Source organism: Thamnophis sirtalis, unplaced genomic scaffold (genome assembly GCF_051295495.1).
Source record: "Thamnophis sirtalis isolate CommonGarterSnake01/CBP01778 unplaced genomic scaffold, rThaSir2_p1.2 scaffold_2, whole genome shotgun sequence".
NCBI classification, from domain to species: Eukaryota; Metazoa; Chordata; class Lepidosauria; order Squamata; family Natricidae; genus Thamnophis; species Thamnophis sirtalis.
This window is the reverse complement of record NW_028261382.1, coordinates 135,553,915-135,573,224: the sequence shown is the minus strand read 5'-3', so window position 1 is coordinate 135,573,224 and position 19,310 is coordinate 135,553,915. Positions and strand designations below refer to the sequence as shown.

General features: G+C 36.6%; 1 protein-coding gene across 2 annotated transcripts in view; it reads right to left on the bottom strand.

Moving 5' to 3' along the window:
* Positions 1–410: 410 nt before the first annotated feature.
* The window catches only part of PDE7A (phosphodiesterase 7A), a 42,208-nt gene continuing 23,308 nt past the window's right edge, over positions 411–19,310 (bottom strand). For both annotated transcript variants that reach the window (XM_014056222.2, XM_014056223.2), the window contains 10 exons: positions 18,171–18,322; positions 17,252–17,315; positions 15,223–15,318; positions 13,159–13,259; positions 12,485–12,616; positions 10,786–10,877; positions 9,374–9,518; positions 5,542–5,638; positions 2,864–2,944; positions 411–1,837 (listed from right to left, as the gene is read on the bottom strand). In XM_014056222.2, the coding sequence (XP_013911697.2) occupies positions 1,626–1,837; positions 2,864–2,944; positions 5,542–5,638; positions 9,374–9,518; positions 10,786–10,877; positions 12,485–12,616; positions 13,159–13,259; positions 15,223–15,318; positions 17,252–17,315; positions 18,171–18,322 (1,172 nt within the window). In that variant the 3' untranslated portion in view covers positions 411–1,625. The remainder of the gene's footprint in view (positions 1,838–2,863; positions 2,945–5,541; positions 5,639–9,373; positions 9,519–10,785; positions 10,878–12,484; positions 12,617–13,158; positions 13,260–15,222; positions 15,319–17,251; positions 17,316–18,170; positions 18,323–19,310) is intronic.

Sequence of the window (19,310 nt, the reverse complement as noted above, 5' to 3'; positions counted from 1 at the left end):
GTCCAAAGCCACTAAGAAAGAAATTTTCTGATTAATGTGATCTTGATTATTTCTGCACCTTTCAAACTAGACTCCAGATAATGTGAAAAGTTTTTATTATTAATCAAAGATTAACAGCAACAGGCACATTAACATGAGGATGGCAAAGCCTTTAAGAAATGGCTTTACACTGAAGCTCTCTCCCAAAAATGGCTGTTGCAAATTGTAAACAGAACAAAACAGTCTTTACAGTAAAAACAAGGAAAATACAAATGAACAAAATTAAAGCACCAGTTTCTCAAAATAGATTACAGTTGTGCTTACAGTACTTGAAACTTAAAACTTACAAAAAAAGGAATGCTTGAAGATTAAAAATTAGTCCTTAAAATTTGTCCTTAAAAACATTTCTTCTTTTCACATCAAAAAAACCCAGGATGGGTAACATTTCAGTAGAGGGAGGGAATAAGTAAACAATGCACTTTTTCAATCAACAAAATTTGGTCACTTAGCTTTGTGCATAGTTTAAGGCAGCTGTAACAACCTATCAGTTCCCCTCCCCCCATGGCTGCTCATGAAAATATCACATTCTAAAAAGAATAAATTAAAAAATGCCTTTTGACTCCTTTCCATTTTCCCTTTTTCCCAATCCCAAGCACTCATATTCTCTCTGTCTCTCTCACTCACTCATTCAGTCTCACATTCACACACACACACACACTCACTCTGCAGCGTAAGGGGCATTTTGTACCCTTGTTATGAAGGACATGCTTTCCATCCCACTTTATTTCAGACTGGCAATACCCTGAGCTGTTTCTGGTAGTCATTCCACCTTTTTTGTTGCATGTGCAGTTCAAGTGTACAATAGCAAAAACAACATGCAAATGTTTTCACCATAGAATCTTAACATAATTTGAAGATCATCCTCTCCTCCATCCCACCTCCCTTCCCCAAATTCAGAAGTATTTCTGCTTGCTATATTGCATTCCAATACTCTGGAATAAAACATGGCTGTGCTTTATGTTAAATGTTCCATTCCTAATGCACAGCCAAATTTGTAACCCACGGCGGACTTCTCTTACTAAGAGAAACATGAGCTGCAGTTTCAGATTTGATAATTTAAAAAAAAAACAGTGGTTCTTTCACAGCCATGCAGAAAGGTTATTTTTGAATCTACAGTTTCAAAGTCTGTGTGTAAACATCAGTTCTTGCCCAAGGCAGCCAAGTATGGGCACTTCACATTTCCACATTTTGGACAAGGATAGAATGGAGTCCTGCTAAATTCCAGGAAGAGAGAATCATCCATGTCATGTAGCAGTTTTGAAGGCCTTATGTCAAATCTCCTTTTTAAAAAACCAAATAATGTGGCACATAACAAATCTTGAACTTTCCCTGTCAAGACTTGTATTCTTTCCCAGGGTTGCATATTCAAGGTTCCATGCAGAAGCCAACCGAGGCATATGCATATTGCTCTGTATTCAGGTCTTGTAACTGAAAACCAGTTTCAAATGATTTCTCAAAGGAAACAATTGGAAATAAATAATGCTGGCATTGTTTACACTGAAACCTTGGCAGTCAAGACAGAATTTATCCTCCAACACTGGTCTGTAGGTACCAAGGAAGAGCAGTTTGTTAAGCAGATCCTGAGGTCAGGATAATTGATGTTCCTGAGGTACTACATCAGAGTCTGTTTCCTCACATGCAGCATCAGTATCATCACCGCTGCTAGATTGTTCTCTCTGAATACCTTTCCAACTAGCTTTATTCAGTCCCATGTGGCCAAGCATAGTTTGAGACAACTTGGTGTTTGAAAAACGAGCCCATTCTGCAAATAATGGTTCCACCAAATAGGTCATGAAACCTAGAAAGAAAAAAGAAGTTATCACTTGAATATCAAAAAACCCTACTCCACAACACTGTACATTTTAAGAATTGTTCAGTATTTCATGGTTTTTATTGTACTGCACAGCATCTGCATATTACTGAGCAAATGAAATGTATATGGTGAATAAAATAAATTTGTAAATATAATGACATAGTTCTTGAGAAACAGTTTTATCATTCTTTCTATGGAATTAGTTTTACTTTACAACATGCCATACTGTACAAACTGGCCACAGATTACATGCATTCAGATCAATAGGTGCACCCAATATTTAGACTAAAGCAGAGCCTTGAGCAGAGCAGAAGGCTCTTCCCAAAGATCTAGCACAAGATCAAAGTCATCATGATTGAGATAGACAAATATTAATTGCAAATAACAGTCATTCTTGAACTATGTAACTAGAAAAGAGTTTCCAATTTATGGCTGAAATCTAAATATAACTGTAGTATGTATCATAGTATATTGAAGTTGGCCACCAAACACATATTATGATTAATTTAAACCATGAAGATCAGAATGGAGCATGCAAACCTATCGAAACATTTCTTTTCCCTTTCCCACCCTTTTATCCAATGTCTTTATTTCTATTTGTATTTTGTATTAGGGGAAAAATTAATAAAAATATTTCATTTCTAAAACAAATGTAAAGTATTAATAAAGAAATTGGTTTAAATTTGGCTGAGCTGTTATTGTAAAGTCTTATTTTCTCAGTTATAAATTTAAAACTACTATAAATATGTATCAAATCAAAATTAGACTGAAATTTTAAGCTCAAAAAGCAATTTAACAGTATTTCAGGCAAATTATAAGGGATAGATAAAAGAAATCCTGTTTCATGACCACAGAAACTTTAAAGTCAATGAGCATAATTCAAGGAACATTAAATACACTACAATAAAAGAAAAAAAAACTTGTTTTTAAATTATTCAGACAATTCATTTCTAGATCCGTATTATATATTAATAAAAATTATGACTATTTTCCACATAAATCAGTAATTACCAATCTGGATGTTGGCAACTGTTTCTGTCTGTCGATCACATAGTGGACTCACACCTAAGCAGTATTTTTTCTCAATGTCTCCTATAACAGAATATTGTTTTAATCATCTATTATCCACAATATGTCACAAAATATTTTTCCCACACCTCCAAAATCTACAGCAGACACTTGGGGACTTACAGCGCAGAATGAGCAACTGAAAGCAATGAATGAAGTGAAGAAAACAAAGTTCTACTGTGAAAGTGAAACCAGCTGTTCAGTGCTCAATGTTTCATTATGCTGCAACAGCTGGAGCTTTGAGGACCAGTCATAAGTACCCTCACTGAGTGCCACTGTAACTTTGAACAGTCACTGGACAAGTAGTTGTAACCCAAAGACTACCTGTATACTACACCTAATACAACTGTTATTATAAATTTAGCCCTATCAGCTAGATAAAGTCCATGGAACCCCAGACCCATACTTACCAAAAAATTAGCTGAAAGATTTTGGAGCGTTTAGGAGGATACACAGATACTGCTGTGTGTACTCTTAAAATAAACTTACAATTTATTACAAAAATATTTTTCCATGAAAACAGAAAGCAACACTCTCCAGTCATATGCATGAACATCTCGTGCTATCTAATATAATGGGGGAGGGGGGGAGATACATGACCTATTTGTACATGTTATTTTGATAGCCAAACTGGATAAAGAAAAATCACTATTTTCCAAGGAAAGTACCACATAAAATTTGAGGTAATAATGAGTTCCTATGCATGATTTGGATTTCAAAGAATTTGGCCACTAAGTTTTCTAAAGTAGAGATACTACTAAAAATCCTTTGACTCATAATCCTGTGAGGTTGGTTTATAAAACAAAATCTAGTTCTTTTAGATGGAGACTACAGATAACCAACTTACAACCAAAATTTCTATCTTTTCAGAGGCTATCGTTAATTCAAATTGTCATTAAGTAAATAGTCCTAAATTGAGGACTACCTATAAGTGAAATGTACCACAGAAAGAAACAATGGTGGACAGTTGTAAATAATTTCAATAAAGGTACTAATTTAAGAATGGTTTATGACCCAAATAAATATTTTATTAGAGGTTATTTTAGAGAACATAATAATGAATTCAAAAGGAGTCAAAACAGAAGCAATTTTGGATGAGATAAACAGAAGAAATGAAGAAATTTCCAGAAAAGGTAAGTATTTTGCAACAAATTAAGCTTTTACAATGACAATTATCTATATTAACATAAGAAAAATTGAAATAAAATGAATTAAGTAAAGGAAAAACATGAGTTTGCAAACGAACCAGGGAAACCAGACATATAAATTATGAAAAAAGAGAGAAGAAAATGATTTTGAAACTACAAGAGGAAGATACTGAATTAGTGGATATCACTAATACAAAAAAGCCTAACAAAAAGCATTTCATCAATTCTATTCCAACTTTGTATAAAAGGAATGACTTCTATCTGAAGAAAATAAAGGAAATTCTAAAGAAAGGAAATTTTTCCAAGAGATTAATATAATATTGAGTCCAAGCCTTTCTGTTGGGGGTGATGGATAAACAATTGCAAAAGAATCATCAGATTCTATTTGTGTATATGATAACTGCAGTGAGATTATTTTATGTGCAATTTTGCATTGTCCACAACTCAGAATAATTGATGAACATGAAACTTGCCAAGATAGCTAAAGTGACTTCTTTCTTCAGAGAGAAAACATAATGTTTATTGTTGAGTGAAAAACCCTTAGAGACTTTTTGCATAAAATAGAAAAACTAAACTAATGATTAATGGTTTTCATGATTATGCAGGACAGATCATATAGAAGCGTCATGATGTAACATACATTATACTGATGGCATTAACCTAATACCCCAAAATGCAAGGGATTTGCAAGCCTCAATATTAAAGGTAAAAGAAGACAGTGAAAAAAATGGTCTGAAATTAAATATAAAGAATACCAAACTAATGGTAACAGCTAGCTCAGCTTTGGAACAGAGAATAAAGATATTGAAATAGGGATAGCACCAGCCTTGGAAAAGAAATTCAAATGCCACGAAATCTCTATATCTCTAATGATCAGAATCACGCAACTCATGATATTCCCTATGACACGCTATGGAAGCAAAAGTTGGCATTTTAAAAATAACGGGATAGAAAGAACATTGACATCTTTGAACTTAGGTGTTGAAGAAAACTCCTGAGAATATCATAGAAAACAAATCAATAGATCATCAAACAAATCAACCCACAATTCTGACTTGAAGAACAAATAACTGAAATTACCCTCCTCTAGACACAATATGGAAGATCCAGCTATCTGGAAAACACTCTAATGCTAGGAAAGACAGAAGGAAAGAGAAGAATAGGATGACTAGCAGCAAGGTGGATGTTGTCAGTTACAATGATAATGAATGCATCATTGGGAGACTTGAAAGAATGATTGGAAAATCTATACGTATGGTCACTAGGATTGAAAAAGACCTGATGGGAGATAACCAAACAATAAATAAAAAAAGATCTAGAAAAATAGTGATTTATTATCCCAGCAACAGTAATTTAATGAAACCATTCCAACTTTATAGAAACTCTTGCAAATAGCTTAGGTTGATTTGCAATCACCACAGCCATCAGTGTTTCACAATCTATGGTAATAATTCTTCACTTCTCATTACTTGCCTTGATTGAAAAATTCTTCAGTTACTTTTTCACTCCACTGTTTGCTTAGCTCCCAGGTCCGACAGGGATTACAAATATCAGCACATTTCAATGCCATCTAGCAAACAAATAAACACATTATTTAGTTCTAGTTTGTCTTAAATTACAGTTAAATTACAGTTACCATGTAATATCCTAAAATCAAGATAACAGTAAAAGATAAAGTAAATGATAATGAATAATTAGATCAATAAGGTACATAGAGTTAAATGAAGTGTACATATTGAACAGCACTACTTGGTCTGTTGTGTGGATGCTTGGGTGGTTTAGGGGCAGGGAATTTTTTTTTGGTGGGTGGGGGTGTGTTTGGGATTGTTATGTGTGTTGGGCCTGGTCTCTGGGTGTTATATGAATTTCGTTGTATGTGTAAATTGTGTATACACGTACAATGACAATAAAGTTTGAATTTAACTACATTTGAGTATGGCAAATATATACATGAGAAGGAAATCCATCCAAGATGAAAGGCAGAAATTAGTGCAACATCAAGGTAACAATGAAATATTATTGAAATATTCATACTTCTTAAAATTATATAACTTAAGTCATCTTACAGCAAGTTTTAAATAACTATCATTTTAATTATTATTAATTAAGCATCAGGGAGACTTTATATATTATCCTTTGCAGAGAATTGATATAATGCTATCCTTCCATAGAATTCTATGAAATTCTATTTGCAATAAAAATGGACATAGGAAACATTGAAATAGAACTTCCTGTAATTAAAACGGAACACAGTGTTCCATTATTTCAATGGCACATAATTTCTGGGAGAGGATGGGATAAAATGAACCAAAGATTGTAAATTAAGAAACTAAAGGAAATAAAAGAAATGTGAAAACAGGGGGGGGGATGATAGTATAAATGAGAGTGATTATCATTCATTAGTACAGTTCAATCGACCTTCATTACTTCTGATAATAAATTAGTTTATTATTTTGATAAAACATAGCAATCCCTAAAATATTTTAAATATTGTACCCTTTTAAGGCTTCATTTTTGAGACCAATCATATCACCTGATTGAATTGTCTTACCTGAAATGTCAGATGTTGCCATCATGTAATAATTATATTATTTGAAAGAAAAAAGAGGCAGCCATCTTGCCTGTTAACTTATAATTAAATTATTTTGCCTTTACAAGTTCAAAAAATGTACAAGTCCAAACCAATTTCTGTAGCAAAAAGCATTAAATTCAGAACAGGAACTGTGCAAGATCTCTGATTCTATGTAGCTGCTTCCCAGCTGAACCTAAGCTAAATCATTAAAACTGAAAAGGCTTTGGTTTGTTCCTACAATATTTTACTTTAAAAAGGTTAAAGCTTTTTTAAAAAATTCTTATCGCAACATTTTTTATTTTGAAAAATATAGATTCCTTCTGATATCTGCCTAATAATTTCAGAACATTCAAGAAATTGAGGTGATATCACTTTCTATCAAATGGTTCTGCCAGAAAAGGAAAACATATACTGTTGTATTCAGTGACATGCGGTGAGCTTCATGGCCGGTGAGGCAAGCTTGAAAGCCCCGCCGAAGCCCCGGCGCCGCGTCCACCATAGAGCGGGACCCTCACCGGCCATGAAGCTCACCGCACATCACTCGGCAGTTCAAATTCTGCTCTGCAGCCCAAACTTTCTCCTCCCAGCAACTTGGCCTGTTGGACACAGTGGTGGCGGGGAGAGGAATGGGCTGGCTGGGCTGGCTGGCTGGGGAGAGGGGAGCCCTTTAAAGCCCTGCTGCCGTGTCTTCCCAGCAAGACTTCCTTTCGGCTCGTGGTTTCCCTTGCCTGCCTTAACTAAAGCTTGGCGCCCTGCCTCTGCTTTCGCTCTCCCTCCCTCAGCTGTGCAGCAGCGTCGGCGGCAGCTCTCGGCCTACGGCGGCAGCGTCATGCAGGCTGTGGAAGGAGAAGGAGGGAACCAAAGAGAGCCTCAAGCTGCATTTCTTCCTGCAAAGCCCTTCGGGCGTCAGGCGGAGCTCTCGTGTTGCCCAATCCTGTTCCTCCCCGGTTCAAAACTACGGAGGGAGGAACTGGATTGGGCAACCTGCGATCACATACACACATACACAGAGAGAGAGAGATTCGGCTCCGTCTGGCGCTCATTTGCAAAAAGCCCAGAAAAGGAAGTCGGTCGGGGGCGGAGGAGGGGGGGAGACCCATTGGAGGAACCTCCTGACCTGATGCTCCCAGGGCCAGAGGAGGGTGGTTCTTCCCCGGCCAGGGCTCCCCAGGAGAGGGTGAGGCGCCCCTACCCCATCTCCCTACCGCTCAGGAGGGCTGTTTCTATCTCAGTGCTTTCATGGAGAGTCAGCGAGAGATCCAAGCCATCCAGCGAAGGCTCTTTGAAGGCGTTCATCGCGGGTGGAGCTGTCCCCAGCACCCCTCGCCCCCTGGCTGAAGGAGCCCAACATTATGGGGCAGAAGATGGGGGGGACTTGGAGGAGAGGGAGAGGGGAGGAGGCGGGTGGAGGAGCCCCCTTCGGGGTGATTCCCGTCCTCTGTCTCAAGAAAAAAGCCAGCCAGGCAAATCCATCCAACCAAAGAGAGGCTTTTACTGGGCCTGCGCCCCACAACCAGGACCGTCCTTGCGCCTCAAGCCGCGTTTCTTCCTGCAAAGCCCTTCGGGCGTCAGGCAGAACTCTCGGGTTGCCCGAAGGGCTTTGCAGGAAGAAACGTGGCTTGAGGTGCAAGGACAGTCCTGGCTGTGGGGCGCAGGCCCAGTAAAAGCCTCTCTTTGGTTCCCTCCTCCTCCTCCTCCTTCCACAGCCTGTGCGACGCTGCTGCCGTAAGCTGAGAGCTGCCGCCGACACTGCTGCACAGCTGAGGGAGGGAGAGCGAAAGCAGAGGCAGGGCGCCAAGCTTTGGTTAAGGCAGGCAAGGGAAACCGCGAACCGAAAGGAAGTCTTGCTGGGAAGACGCGGCAGCAGGGCTTTAAAGGGCTCCCCCCTCCCCAGCCAGCCAGCCCACCCAGCCCATTCCTCCTCCCGCCACCACTGTGTCCAACAGGCCAGGTGTCTCGCGTTTATGGCGGACATAAACACGAGATGCCTGGCCTGTTGTGACACAGCGGCGAGAACGTCCCTGCCGCCTCCGCGCTCCGCTACCTTGACCCCCGCCTCCACCGACTCCACCGCTGTGAAGAAACACACACACACACACTCCTCACAATAAAAAAATTACAAATTAAATTACAATAAATTTGAATTTCCCCCCCCTCCCTCCATCCGATCCACATACCTTTTCCAGCTGTGGAAACTCTCTCAACTCTCCTCTTGTCCGCCCAACATAAGCATGCTCAATGTAAGCCTGCTCATAAGGCATGATTCGCTGCTCCCCAATCAGGAGGCAGGAGAATCAGTGCCTCCTTTGCATATGAAAGTTTTTGCTTTTTAACCCTTTCTTAACTTTTAAAAAGCGAAAAATTCCTTATGCAAAGGAGGCCCCGAGTTCTCTGGCCTCCTCCTATAGTTAACACTGAGAGCAGACACCAAGCCACTGTGACTTGAAATCTGGTAGCAACTACCTAGCTTTAATTATTTTTTAAAAATTATTTAAAATTCTTTCCTTTCCCTCAGGAGACTGGTGAGGCCCCGCCTCCCTTGCCTCTAGTGACTGCACGTCCCTGGTTGTATTACATTTGCAATAGGAACAAATAGGAGACCTTAACTTTCAGCCCCAGGAAACTGTATTTTTATAAAAACTTTAAGTAAAGAATCAGGACTTTTTCAAACCATATATTACAAGAATACTGTTTACCATAATTTCTTTTCCATCTAAGATTCATGCAAATTACCTGAAGGACAAGATGCCGATGATCTTCCTCTAATAAGCATAAGTCTTCTTTGTCCAAATGGGTACGAAACAGGGATAGATATTCATTCTGACGGCTAATATCAGTGGCGAGAATCAATGCTCCTATTTGGCTTTCCATCAGCTGCCTGAAATTGGAGATAATAGGAAAAAAATCCAAAGCAATAATTAGTAGGTAAATGCAAACATGAATCATTACACAATATTCAGCTCAACACTGATTATAAATTTGCTATGTTTGGAAAACATGGAATTTAAATTTAGTAATTAAAAAATGTAACTCAGATCCTTAGGTGCATTCAAGCCCACCCTCACCACACACACACACACACACACACACACACACACACACACACACACACACACAGTCTTTGAAGAAAAATATAGGAAACCGGATACTGCCATTGTGATGTGTGCCACAGAAACCACAGCCCAGGTTCTTCTACATTGCCTGTTCTACAGGAATATATGCCACCACTTGATTACCTCTCTTTTATTTAAATTTCCAGGGCACTCTTGCAGCTTTATCTGTACTCTTTGTTAAATAATCAAGGTAAATCTATTTCTCTAAAGTAGTAAGATTTTGCTGTATTACATGTAAGCTTTGGTTGCTAATAATTCTTTTTATTGGGAGACAGTCTTGTGTTGTTCATTTTTACTGATCAATCAAGTTCTGTCTATCTATAGGTGCCTTCCAAATGTTTGGGATTAGCAATGCAGTTTGGGAAAGTTAATCCAAATTATCTAGATATTTAGACTATAACTTTCTACATCATTAAAAACAATGGTAGTATAGATGAAAGTACCATGAATCAAGAATTATTGTTCATTCATTTTTCTTAGATAGTCCTCTGTTAACAATAGCAATTGGGACTGGAATTGGGTGTTTCAAGTGTAACATCACATGATCACTCCATTTAGCAACAGCAGTTCCAGCACTTTTGGTTGCCACTGCCACGCACATCCCACATGATAATCAAGCATTTGTGACCTTATGCCAATTTCTCCATTGACTCTGCTTGTGCAAAGCAAGCACTAAAATTTACAAATGGCAGTCGCATGATCATGGGACATTGTACTTGAAAATGAGTTGCAAAGGAACTGAACTGTGATCATGTGACTAGAAGGATGTTGTGACAGCTGAAACTTTTGGGAACTCAGTCCTAAGTACCATTAATTCAATGCAAATTTGAACACTCTCTGAATGAGAGTGTTGTGAAAGTCACCTGCATTTAGCCTTATTTATGGGAATGTAAAATTGCATTTGGAATTATAATGCATTTTTTTAAAAGTACAACTATCTTTTATTACAATATTATCCATTTTAAATCATTTATTCTGTAATGTATTCTCCATTCTGTAAAAATTACATTTTTTTGCAAATCTGATAAATACCTGCTTTCTAGTGACATATGTGCAAATAATCCAGACTCTCTCAATAACCCCACTGCAGATCGCCAGTGGTGATTTTCTAATACTGAGGTATTCTGAAATTAAATAAAAGATTATTGGTATTATACATTCTTTGAATCCTGAGCTACATATAACAAGCAACATATTATACTGATTTTTAAAGAAGGGAACACAATCCTATTAATTTTCCAGGATAAATCAGCCATTTTTATCAACCACACATTTCTTTCCTGACTTCTCTTTATTGGCGTCACCAATTACTCAATTATTCAGCTGATTTTTAACTTGAAGAATAGCATTTCTCCCATAGCCCAGATAAGAACCAGAGCATGCTTTATTCCAGTGTAAACACGCTTTCCTGGGTTTTGCTAATAGTTGAAAAGACAGGCAACTGTTCAGATGCAAGATCGTTAGGATTACCAAAACATCTTCTCTGCCCACTTTCGAATAATAATAAAGACTATTTTATTTAAGTAGGGATTTTTTTAAAAGTAGCCAGACTGATTATATATCTGCTACTATCACCTTGTGCCAGAACTTTCAGGCGCTATTTTTTGTACTTGGATTAAAAAAAAAAAATTCCACAGAAATGATCATTTCTTTTTTTAAAAAAGTGTATCGTGAATTCTTTACCCCACTTTATTAAACGCTTTAATTCTTTTGAATAGAACATAAAAAGGTTATTAGATCAGTTCATAAGTTGATCCACTTCAGCATTCTGTATCACCAACCATGGACTGTATGAAACACACCTCCTCCCCTCTCCCAATTAACAGTAGGTAACACATGCTGCCCTTGATTCAAGAGTAATAAACATTCATCAGTATTAATACCTACTGACAATATTGTTTCTCCATAAATCTATCCAGACTCCTTTTAAAACCATCAAAATGGGCTGGTTTTAAAAATAGGTGTCACAAACTCCTTCTGTCAGTTCAATATCCCTGCATTTGGTTTCAGTATATAGTCTTGGCTTCTAACATTGAATGAGAAAATGTTCTTTCTCTTCATGTTAACTATGCCATGATGATTTTATGTATTTTTTATCGTATCTCCCCTTCATCTTTATATTCCACGCTGAACGCCCGTAATTTTTTTCTTGCACTGTGCTACTCTAACATTAGCACTTAGACTTATATACTGCTTTACAGTGCTTTACAACACTCTCTAAGCGGTTTACAGAGTCAGCATATTGCCCCCAACAATCTGGGTCCTCATTTTACTCACCTCAGAAGGAGGGAAGGCTTAGTCAACCTTGAACCTGGGGAGATATGAACTGCCAAATTTTAGGCAGCCGGCAGTATTAGCCTGCGGTACTGCACTCTAACCACTGTGCCACCGTGACTCTTATTAATTACTTTGGTTGCTCTTTTTTGCACTTTTTCTTAAGATGCAGTGATTAAAACTATACAATACATTACCTCATAAGATGAAATAATCAAAATTATATAAAACAAGTGCAACCTCAATGTAATTTTTAAGGGTAGCATTATATCCACAGTTCTATTTTCAGCTCCCTTCCTAATAATTCCAAACACGGACTGCCTTTTTTTTTAATAGCAACTGCCTGCTGATTTGACATTTTCTTCAAGCTGTGTACTATGGCGTCAAGATTCTTTTCCTGATCAATCACTGCTAGTCAGATCCCATTAAAAGACAGAAGTCTTCATCTTCTACTTACCTTGTATAAAGTTGCTAAATAATGGTTTGTTTTAATAAGAAAAGGCTGATTAACACCTGGATGATCCAAATCATGAGTGGCAGCTGCAATTAAACTGAGCAGAATATCCCATGGAGTTAGAGATTGGAAAAGCTGCAATATATAAATTATGACCATATGAATATCTATTACTGATACTTCCCAAAAATGTGGCTACCATTTCCAACAGTTTAACTATGGCATCAAGTTATTTCTCACTTTGATTGCATTTTAGTTAGTTCACAGAATTCTTTGGTGTGTTTTTTTTTAATTCTAGGGCTAGTAATATTGAAACAATAAGTATTGGTTAGTTTTTTTCTTTACAAATATTCAATCTCCCATAATTGATACAATCCTGATTTCGACATTCTTAAGTTTCAAAAGTATTACAAGAACTTTCCCCAATTGGATCCCTCCCAATTTGTACTGAAAATACTCCAAAAACTCCAACCACTATACTCAATATATCTGCAGGAAATTATATAAAAAATAATCTATGACATAAAACAAGCTCTTAAAAAAAACCAATTAAAGTCTATATTATCTTTTTCTTAATGTTACTACTGCCACTAGTCATCAATTTCTTTTGTAATAGCAATTACAAAATGTTATAAATACATTAAAATAATTAATGACAGGACTGTTTTTTCTTTTACCTTGGGTTCGTTTAAATAACAGTGCATGGCCTGAGTCACATCAGCAGCATGAACTGCATTGTGGTATGGGTTGTGGCTGTGATAATCTTCTTGAACCATTACTACGAGTGAAAGTAAGTATTAATGTGTGGAGGAAAAGAAGAAAGACATAACCCCAAAATATTCCCTTCTGTTCTTGATTCATATCAATTAAAATGACAATAGATATAATATAAAATGTGATAAACTTCAACAATGGTTTAGCAGAAAAATTCAAATGAAGGCAACCTTTAAAACTTTCAGAGATTTCTAAACATGCTTGCCATCTCTAGAAAATAAGATTTCTATTCATTTTTAAAATTCAAATTGGAAAAAAATTAGGAAATTGCCTGGCATATTAATGTTTCTAAGCCTGTAATAAATATGGCAATGTTTTTAAATCTCACTAGCTATTGACTGTTGTAGACATAAACATGAAAAATTCCAATACTGTCTAAATAAAACTGAACAGCAGAAAATTCAGAAAAGCATTGCCAATATCAATCTAAAATGATAATATCCAAGATAAAATGAATACTGATTATTAGAAATGCTGCTCCATTGACTTTATGCCCATAAAAGCAAGCAGTTTTTTCTCCTTACAGCAAGTTATGAACCACAGAACATTTCATTGGAGGGGGGAGAGGAGTTAGAGGAAAATAATGTCACATTCAGGGGCTGCATACTAGTGGTGGATTTCAAAGATTTTTAGAACCTCTTCTGTAGGTGTGGCCTGCTTTGTGGGAGTGGCTTGCCAGCCATGTGACCGGGTAGGCGTAGCCAACTTGTAAAATGTGGTGAAACTCACTTAACAATGCTCTTGCTTAGCAACCAAAATGTTGGCTCAGAAACTCTGGCATTTGAAGCACGCAAGTCTTAAAGCTGTCAAGTTACAAGACCCTTGCACCCCTAATCCTTTAGGGAAAAAACCCCAGGGGTGTCCAAACTTGACAGCTTTAAGACTTGTGGACTTCAACTCCCAGAATTCCTTCTCTCGCTCTTCATCTTGATGATATGCTGACGGGCAGGGGAAGGGAGCTGGAACCGGTTCTAAACGGCACTGTAGATTTGTGGAACCTTTTCTATAGAAGAGGTTAGAACTGGCAGGAACCCACCCCTAATGCATACTGACAATAAATGCCCAAAACAGATTTTTAACTTGTTATAATCACGAATGTATTGTTTTGCTATACTTGGCATCTAACCAAAACCAAGCACAGTGAGCCATGGTTAAACCTTCAGACAAGAGATTATCAGGAAATCTCAACGTATTCAAAAAGACAAGCTATATCCCAGAAGGCAGTAAAAAAACAGCTGTTTCCATATTGCTGCAAATGTTTCATGTAGTCACTCAGTACAGTATCTACCTCAAGGAAGTTTTTGCGTAATTTATTTGACTTGTATAATCCTGCATTTTTCAGTGACTAATTTACCAGAGGATGCCAGTATACAACATACATTTATATGCAGATTTAAGTGCAACATTACCACAGAGGCTTTCTAGCAAAGTGTTTCATTTTGTACTATTTAGCACAAGTGCTACAAAACATCCAGAATTTCTTCAGTTGTGGGTTTTACTGTTTTTCTAATCACTTCTTCAATATTACAGTACTGGAAAATGCTGGTCACCTTAATGTACCTGCAGTTATTTGAATTGCTCTGCAATTAAGGCAGAAGAGAGGTAATCTAGGTACTTGCCAGCATTATTAACAACTACTATGACAAGGTCTTCCAATTCCTCATTAATATTTTGCAAACTACTTTTAAAAAACTACTTTTAAAATCTGCCAAATATATTGCGACACACCTAGGAAATCACTATATAGAAATATCCAGGATTACACAATCATCTAATTTTTTTGTTTAGTTTCCCTATTTTCATAGGTAATTTTTTTTTCTTTTCTCAAGTTGGACAATATTCACACAGAGTTATCAATCCACAATATAGATATTTTTCTCATTTTATTAAAAAGGATTGCTGCAAATTAATGAAATGCATTTAAAGAAAACACTTAATGGGAATGTTGGAACTTAGGAAGTTTTTACCTAAAAATCTGCGCAGCTTCATTGTATCTAGTTGGAAGTATTCTATAAGTCCATGAAGATTAAACAGGTGAAAAGTTAATGTCACCAAACTGTTTCCTAAAAAAATACATACACAAAGAAACCATGTTTAATAGGAAGTAGACAAGTCTGTTTAAACAATTCTATTATACAACACACATATTTCTTCTTTGTATCTGTAACTAGAATATAGTTCTCAATGTTTTAATTAAGACTTCTAATTTTTAGTGCTTTCATATCAGCTAGTGATTCAGAAATCTATCACCCCGTATTATAAAAAGAATCCATTAATTTTCAACAATCCCTTTACAGATAGCCCTTGTTTACCAACCATAACTGGGATGGGCAACTCGGTTGTTATGTGCTGCAGTCGCTAGACAAAAAACCACATTGAGTGACTCACCATGACAATAATCATGTGACCACAATTTTCAATTTCACTTCTGCATTCACCATTAATTCTGCTATTGGAAGCCAGTTTTGAAGGTCGCTTTGTCCGCACGCATGCCACATGTTGCTGCACATGGGCAGTTGACTGAAAGTTCTGCATGCGCAGAAACATGCCGGCGACGGCAAAAGAGACCGGGGAACCGGTTCAGGGAAATGGCAGGCTTGGGTCGTTGCTGGTTCCAGCGACCCAGGCCGCCATACCACTACCGGCTCAGCCGAACGGGGCCGAATCAGTAGGAACCCACCACTGAGCTTCTCCATTGACTGCTTGTCAGAAGGTTGCAAACAATGTTTGTATGACACTGCAGCCGTCATAAATACATGCCAGTTGTCAAGCATCTAAATTTTGATCACATGATCGTGGAAATGCTACAACAGTTATGTGAAAAAGGTCAAAAATCACATTTTTCAGTGCCATTGTAACTAAGTGAATTGTTGTACATCAAGGACTACCTGTCACTAATACTAAACCAGGTGAATTAGCAGTTAATTTGATGTGAGACTTTTATCCAGTTAGCAAAATAAAATTAGGAAATATTGAAACAAATTAAAAATGTGATGGAAAAATATTCTTCCCTGTTATCTCAAGTATAAAAGGGGAATTAGTCTAGCTTACAAATGATTATAAATTATTAATTACCTTCAAGGATGAAATTGGAAGTTCTATCTGATTCCTCTCTCAATAGTTAAAGAGTTTACTTATTTATTCACCAACCACAAAACAGGAAGTCCCCTACACATATTTGCTACTTTTCCAAAAATATCTATTCCAACCACTTATTCAGAATTCACCCATACCAATTTGTTTATTGGCTGAATTACTGGTTGATCACTTTAGCCAATGGGAATTTGAAGTCTATACATCTTAAAGTTGCAAAGTTGCCAACTTTGAAAATCACTGATACAGAACATCCTGCATAAAGCAACCAATATATTTGTACAAAGTAGTTCATCTGTAAATCTGAATGCAAGCTTAAATTCTGCCTTACCGCATTCTGCACAATCCTTAATACATGATTGCCTTAATACGGGATCAGAATTTTAAAAAGTGAAGGAACTAGCCATTTCAAGTTTCTTGAGCCACAGACTTCTTACTATAAAATCCCTAGAGAGATATTCCTGTACTTATTAGGCTAAAGCATAACTGGAGCTATGAACACACTCTCTAGACTTCCCTTTAACTTAACAGCCTATTAAATTATTTTATAAATTTTAAGCTGAATATGCTTTTAAACTCTCTTAGCATTTTCCCATTGTGCATATGAACACCTTTTCAACAGCCTGTCCCACACAAGGACATGGAGACAATCATGTATACATGCTCCCTTATCAACCCTACATGTGAACTGAAAAATGCCAACATGAGTTTAAAGAGAAAATTTATTTTCAACTCTATAAGCTCAATACTTAACTTACCAGGCTACCTGATTTCATGTCTGAAAGAAGTAGAATATTAGTCAATTTATTTTGGTAGCCCAACAATCTAAATAAGTTTAAGTGCAAATACAGCAATTGCTCAGTTTTTATAGTAGTATCATTAAAGTAACAAATGGAATCTTACCGTTTGTTAGCCTGTCAAAAAGGAAGATATCAAAATTCCAGTTCCCAACTTTTTCTAGCATACACTGAAAAGCAAAAGAAAACAACATTTTATTTGCGAATAAAAACCACTTCTTTCCAAATGCTATGTATCTGAATAATTCTTACTGCAATGTTATTTATCTATACAGATTCTGAAAGGAATAGTAATCAGAAAAGCAACAATATGCCTAGTCTGAGACCACATCATTGTTTTGACTTGAGAAGTTCTAGAACAAATCATATTCTTCACTAATGGATCAGCAGAATTGCAACTGCCTTCTTACACCAACAGCTTTCTTTCATGAAAGCAAAATATCTTTTTTTTAAACCTAAGTAGACCAATATTAAAATGATCAACTATTTCTAAAACAAAGCAAACTCATCTAAACCTTACTATGGACAAAGCTTTTGCCTACTGCTTTCCATGCGCCACCTAGTTAGATCTATTTTTATGTGGATACTTTTCTAGGCACAGCTAGAAGACGAAGGTCCTGCTTTTGTTGCAGAGGGTGTCCTTTGGAATAGCCTAACAGCAATCAAGCCAATGATCCTTGGTGGTCTTCAGGAAAATACTTAAACATGATTTTCTGGACAGTTTTCTCCTAAGTTTATGCATTATGCATATTTTATTACATTGACTTGTTGTTAGTGCTGACTTTCAGTGTTTTAGTTATGGTTACTTGTTTTTAATTAGATTTTTTTTAATTACAATGTATATTATATAAAGTGATGAAAGCTGGCAAATTGCAGAGGGAGAAGATAAGCAGAAATTTCACTTCTACAAGTCTGGAACAGATACATTATCAACTGTTAACAAAAATTATTTATTTATTTGCATACCTTAATAAAAATTACTATTTCTTTTAGAGCAATGTTACAAGATAGCTGCAAAAACAAACCTTAGCTTGTCCATTGTAATCATCGTCTAAAATGTTTGAAGAATTTGGAAGAGTAATACCACGGAAGAAACGGGAAGATCTCAAGTACCGCTGGAAACTCAGTAACCTTCGGATATTTCTTGCAGACACAGAAACTTCAAATTCAGAATTTGCTATACAGGAGGGAAATAGTAAGATTTAAGTTGTAAAATCCTTTTCTAAAACTTCAAAAGCTGAATCTATAAGGACAATATTTATTTAAGAAAGAATAGCCAAACATATATTTCTGGCCCCCTCCCCCCCCCCAGATGTTAATTTTCATCATTGCTGACCCCTGGTCAGACTGACTGGGACTGATGAGAACTGGTGGATTGAAAGTTCTCATCTGGACTTAACTATTTTGATTTTGTTTGGTGATCAGATAAGTCATCTCATTTATTTTTAAAAAAAGAAAACGCAATATAGAATAATGAAGAATAGTTAGGGTTTGACTGTAAAATAACCTATTTATATCTAGGGAAAGGAAATTTTCTCTTCTTCAGCATTCCCTTGCCAGCCGTTCAAAGTACATATGGATCAGATTTTCAGGAAGGAACTAATGCAAGCAGCCTTTAACTCCCAGTCTAATTAGCAAAGTGTCAGGAACATGTCTTTCATGAGCAAACTTTACTTGATGGATTTTAAGGTGCAGCATTTAAATCCCAAACAGGACAAAGCAATAGAGAGTATTATTTAGATATCTAGATCACTTTATGCTATAATTGTCATTCAACTGTAATGATGCTATTAACATAAATGTATAAAACCCTATTTATTGCTTGAAATCTACAGTGAATGGATACATTCCAAGGCTTTTAGTGGATAAACTATTGCTGTTTAATTACTGTGAGTGGACTAATCCTAAACCTTATAAGAACAATGGTTCAGACTAAGTTCTGAAAATAACCTTAAGCTTGGCCACACAATAACAAACATTAACGACATACTCGGCCAACAACCTTGATAGTTTAGAATTCACACAATAAAACTTAGGCATAACCCTGTGTAATCTGGCAGTTTTATTATCTGCAAAAAGATTCAGCCATAGAAAACCCTTATTTCTAAAATGGACATCTTGCATTTTCTATTTGTATTCCTAAATTTATTTGTGAGTTTTATACC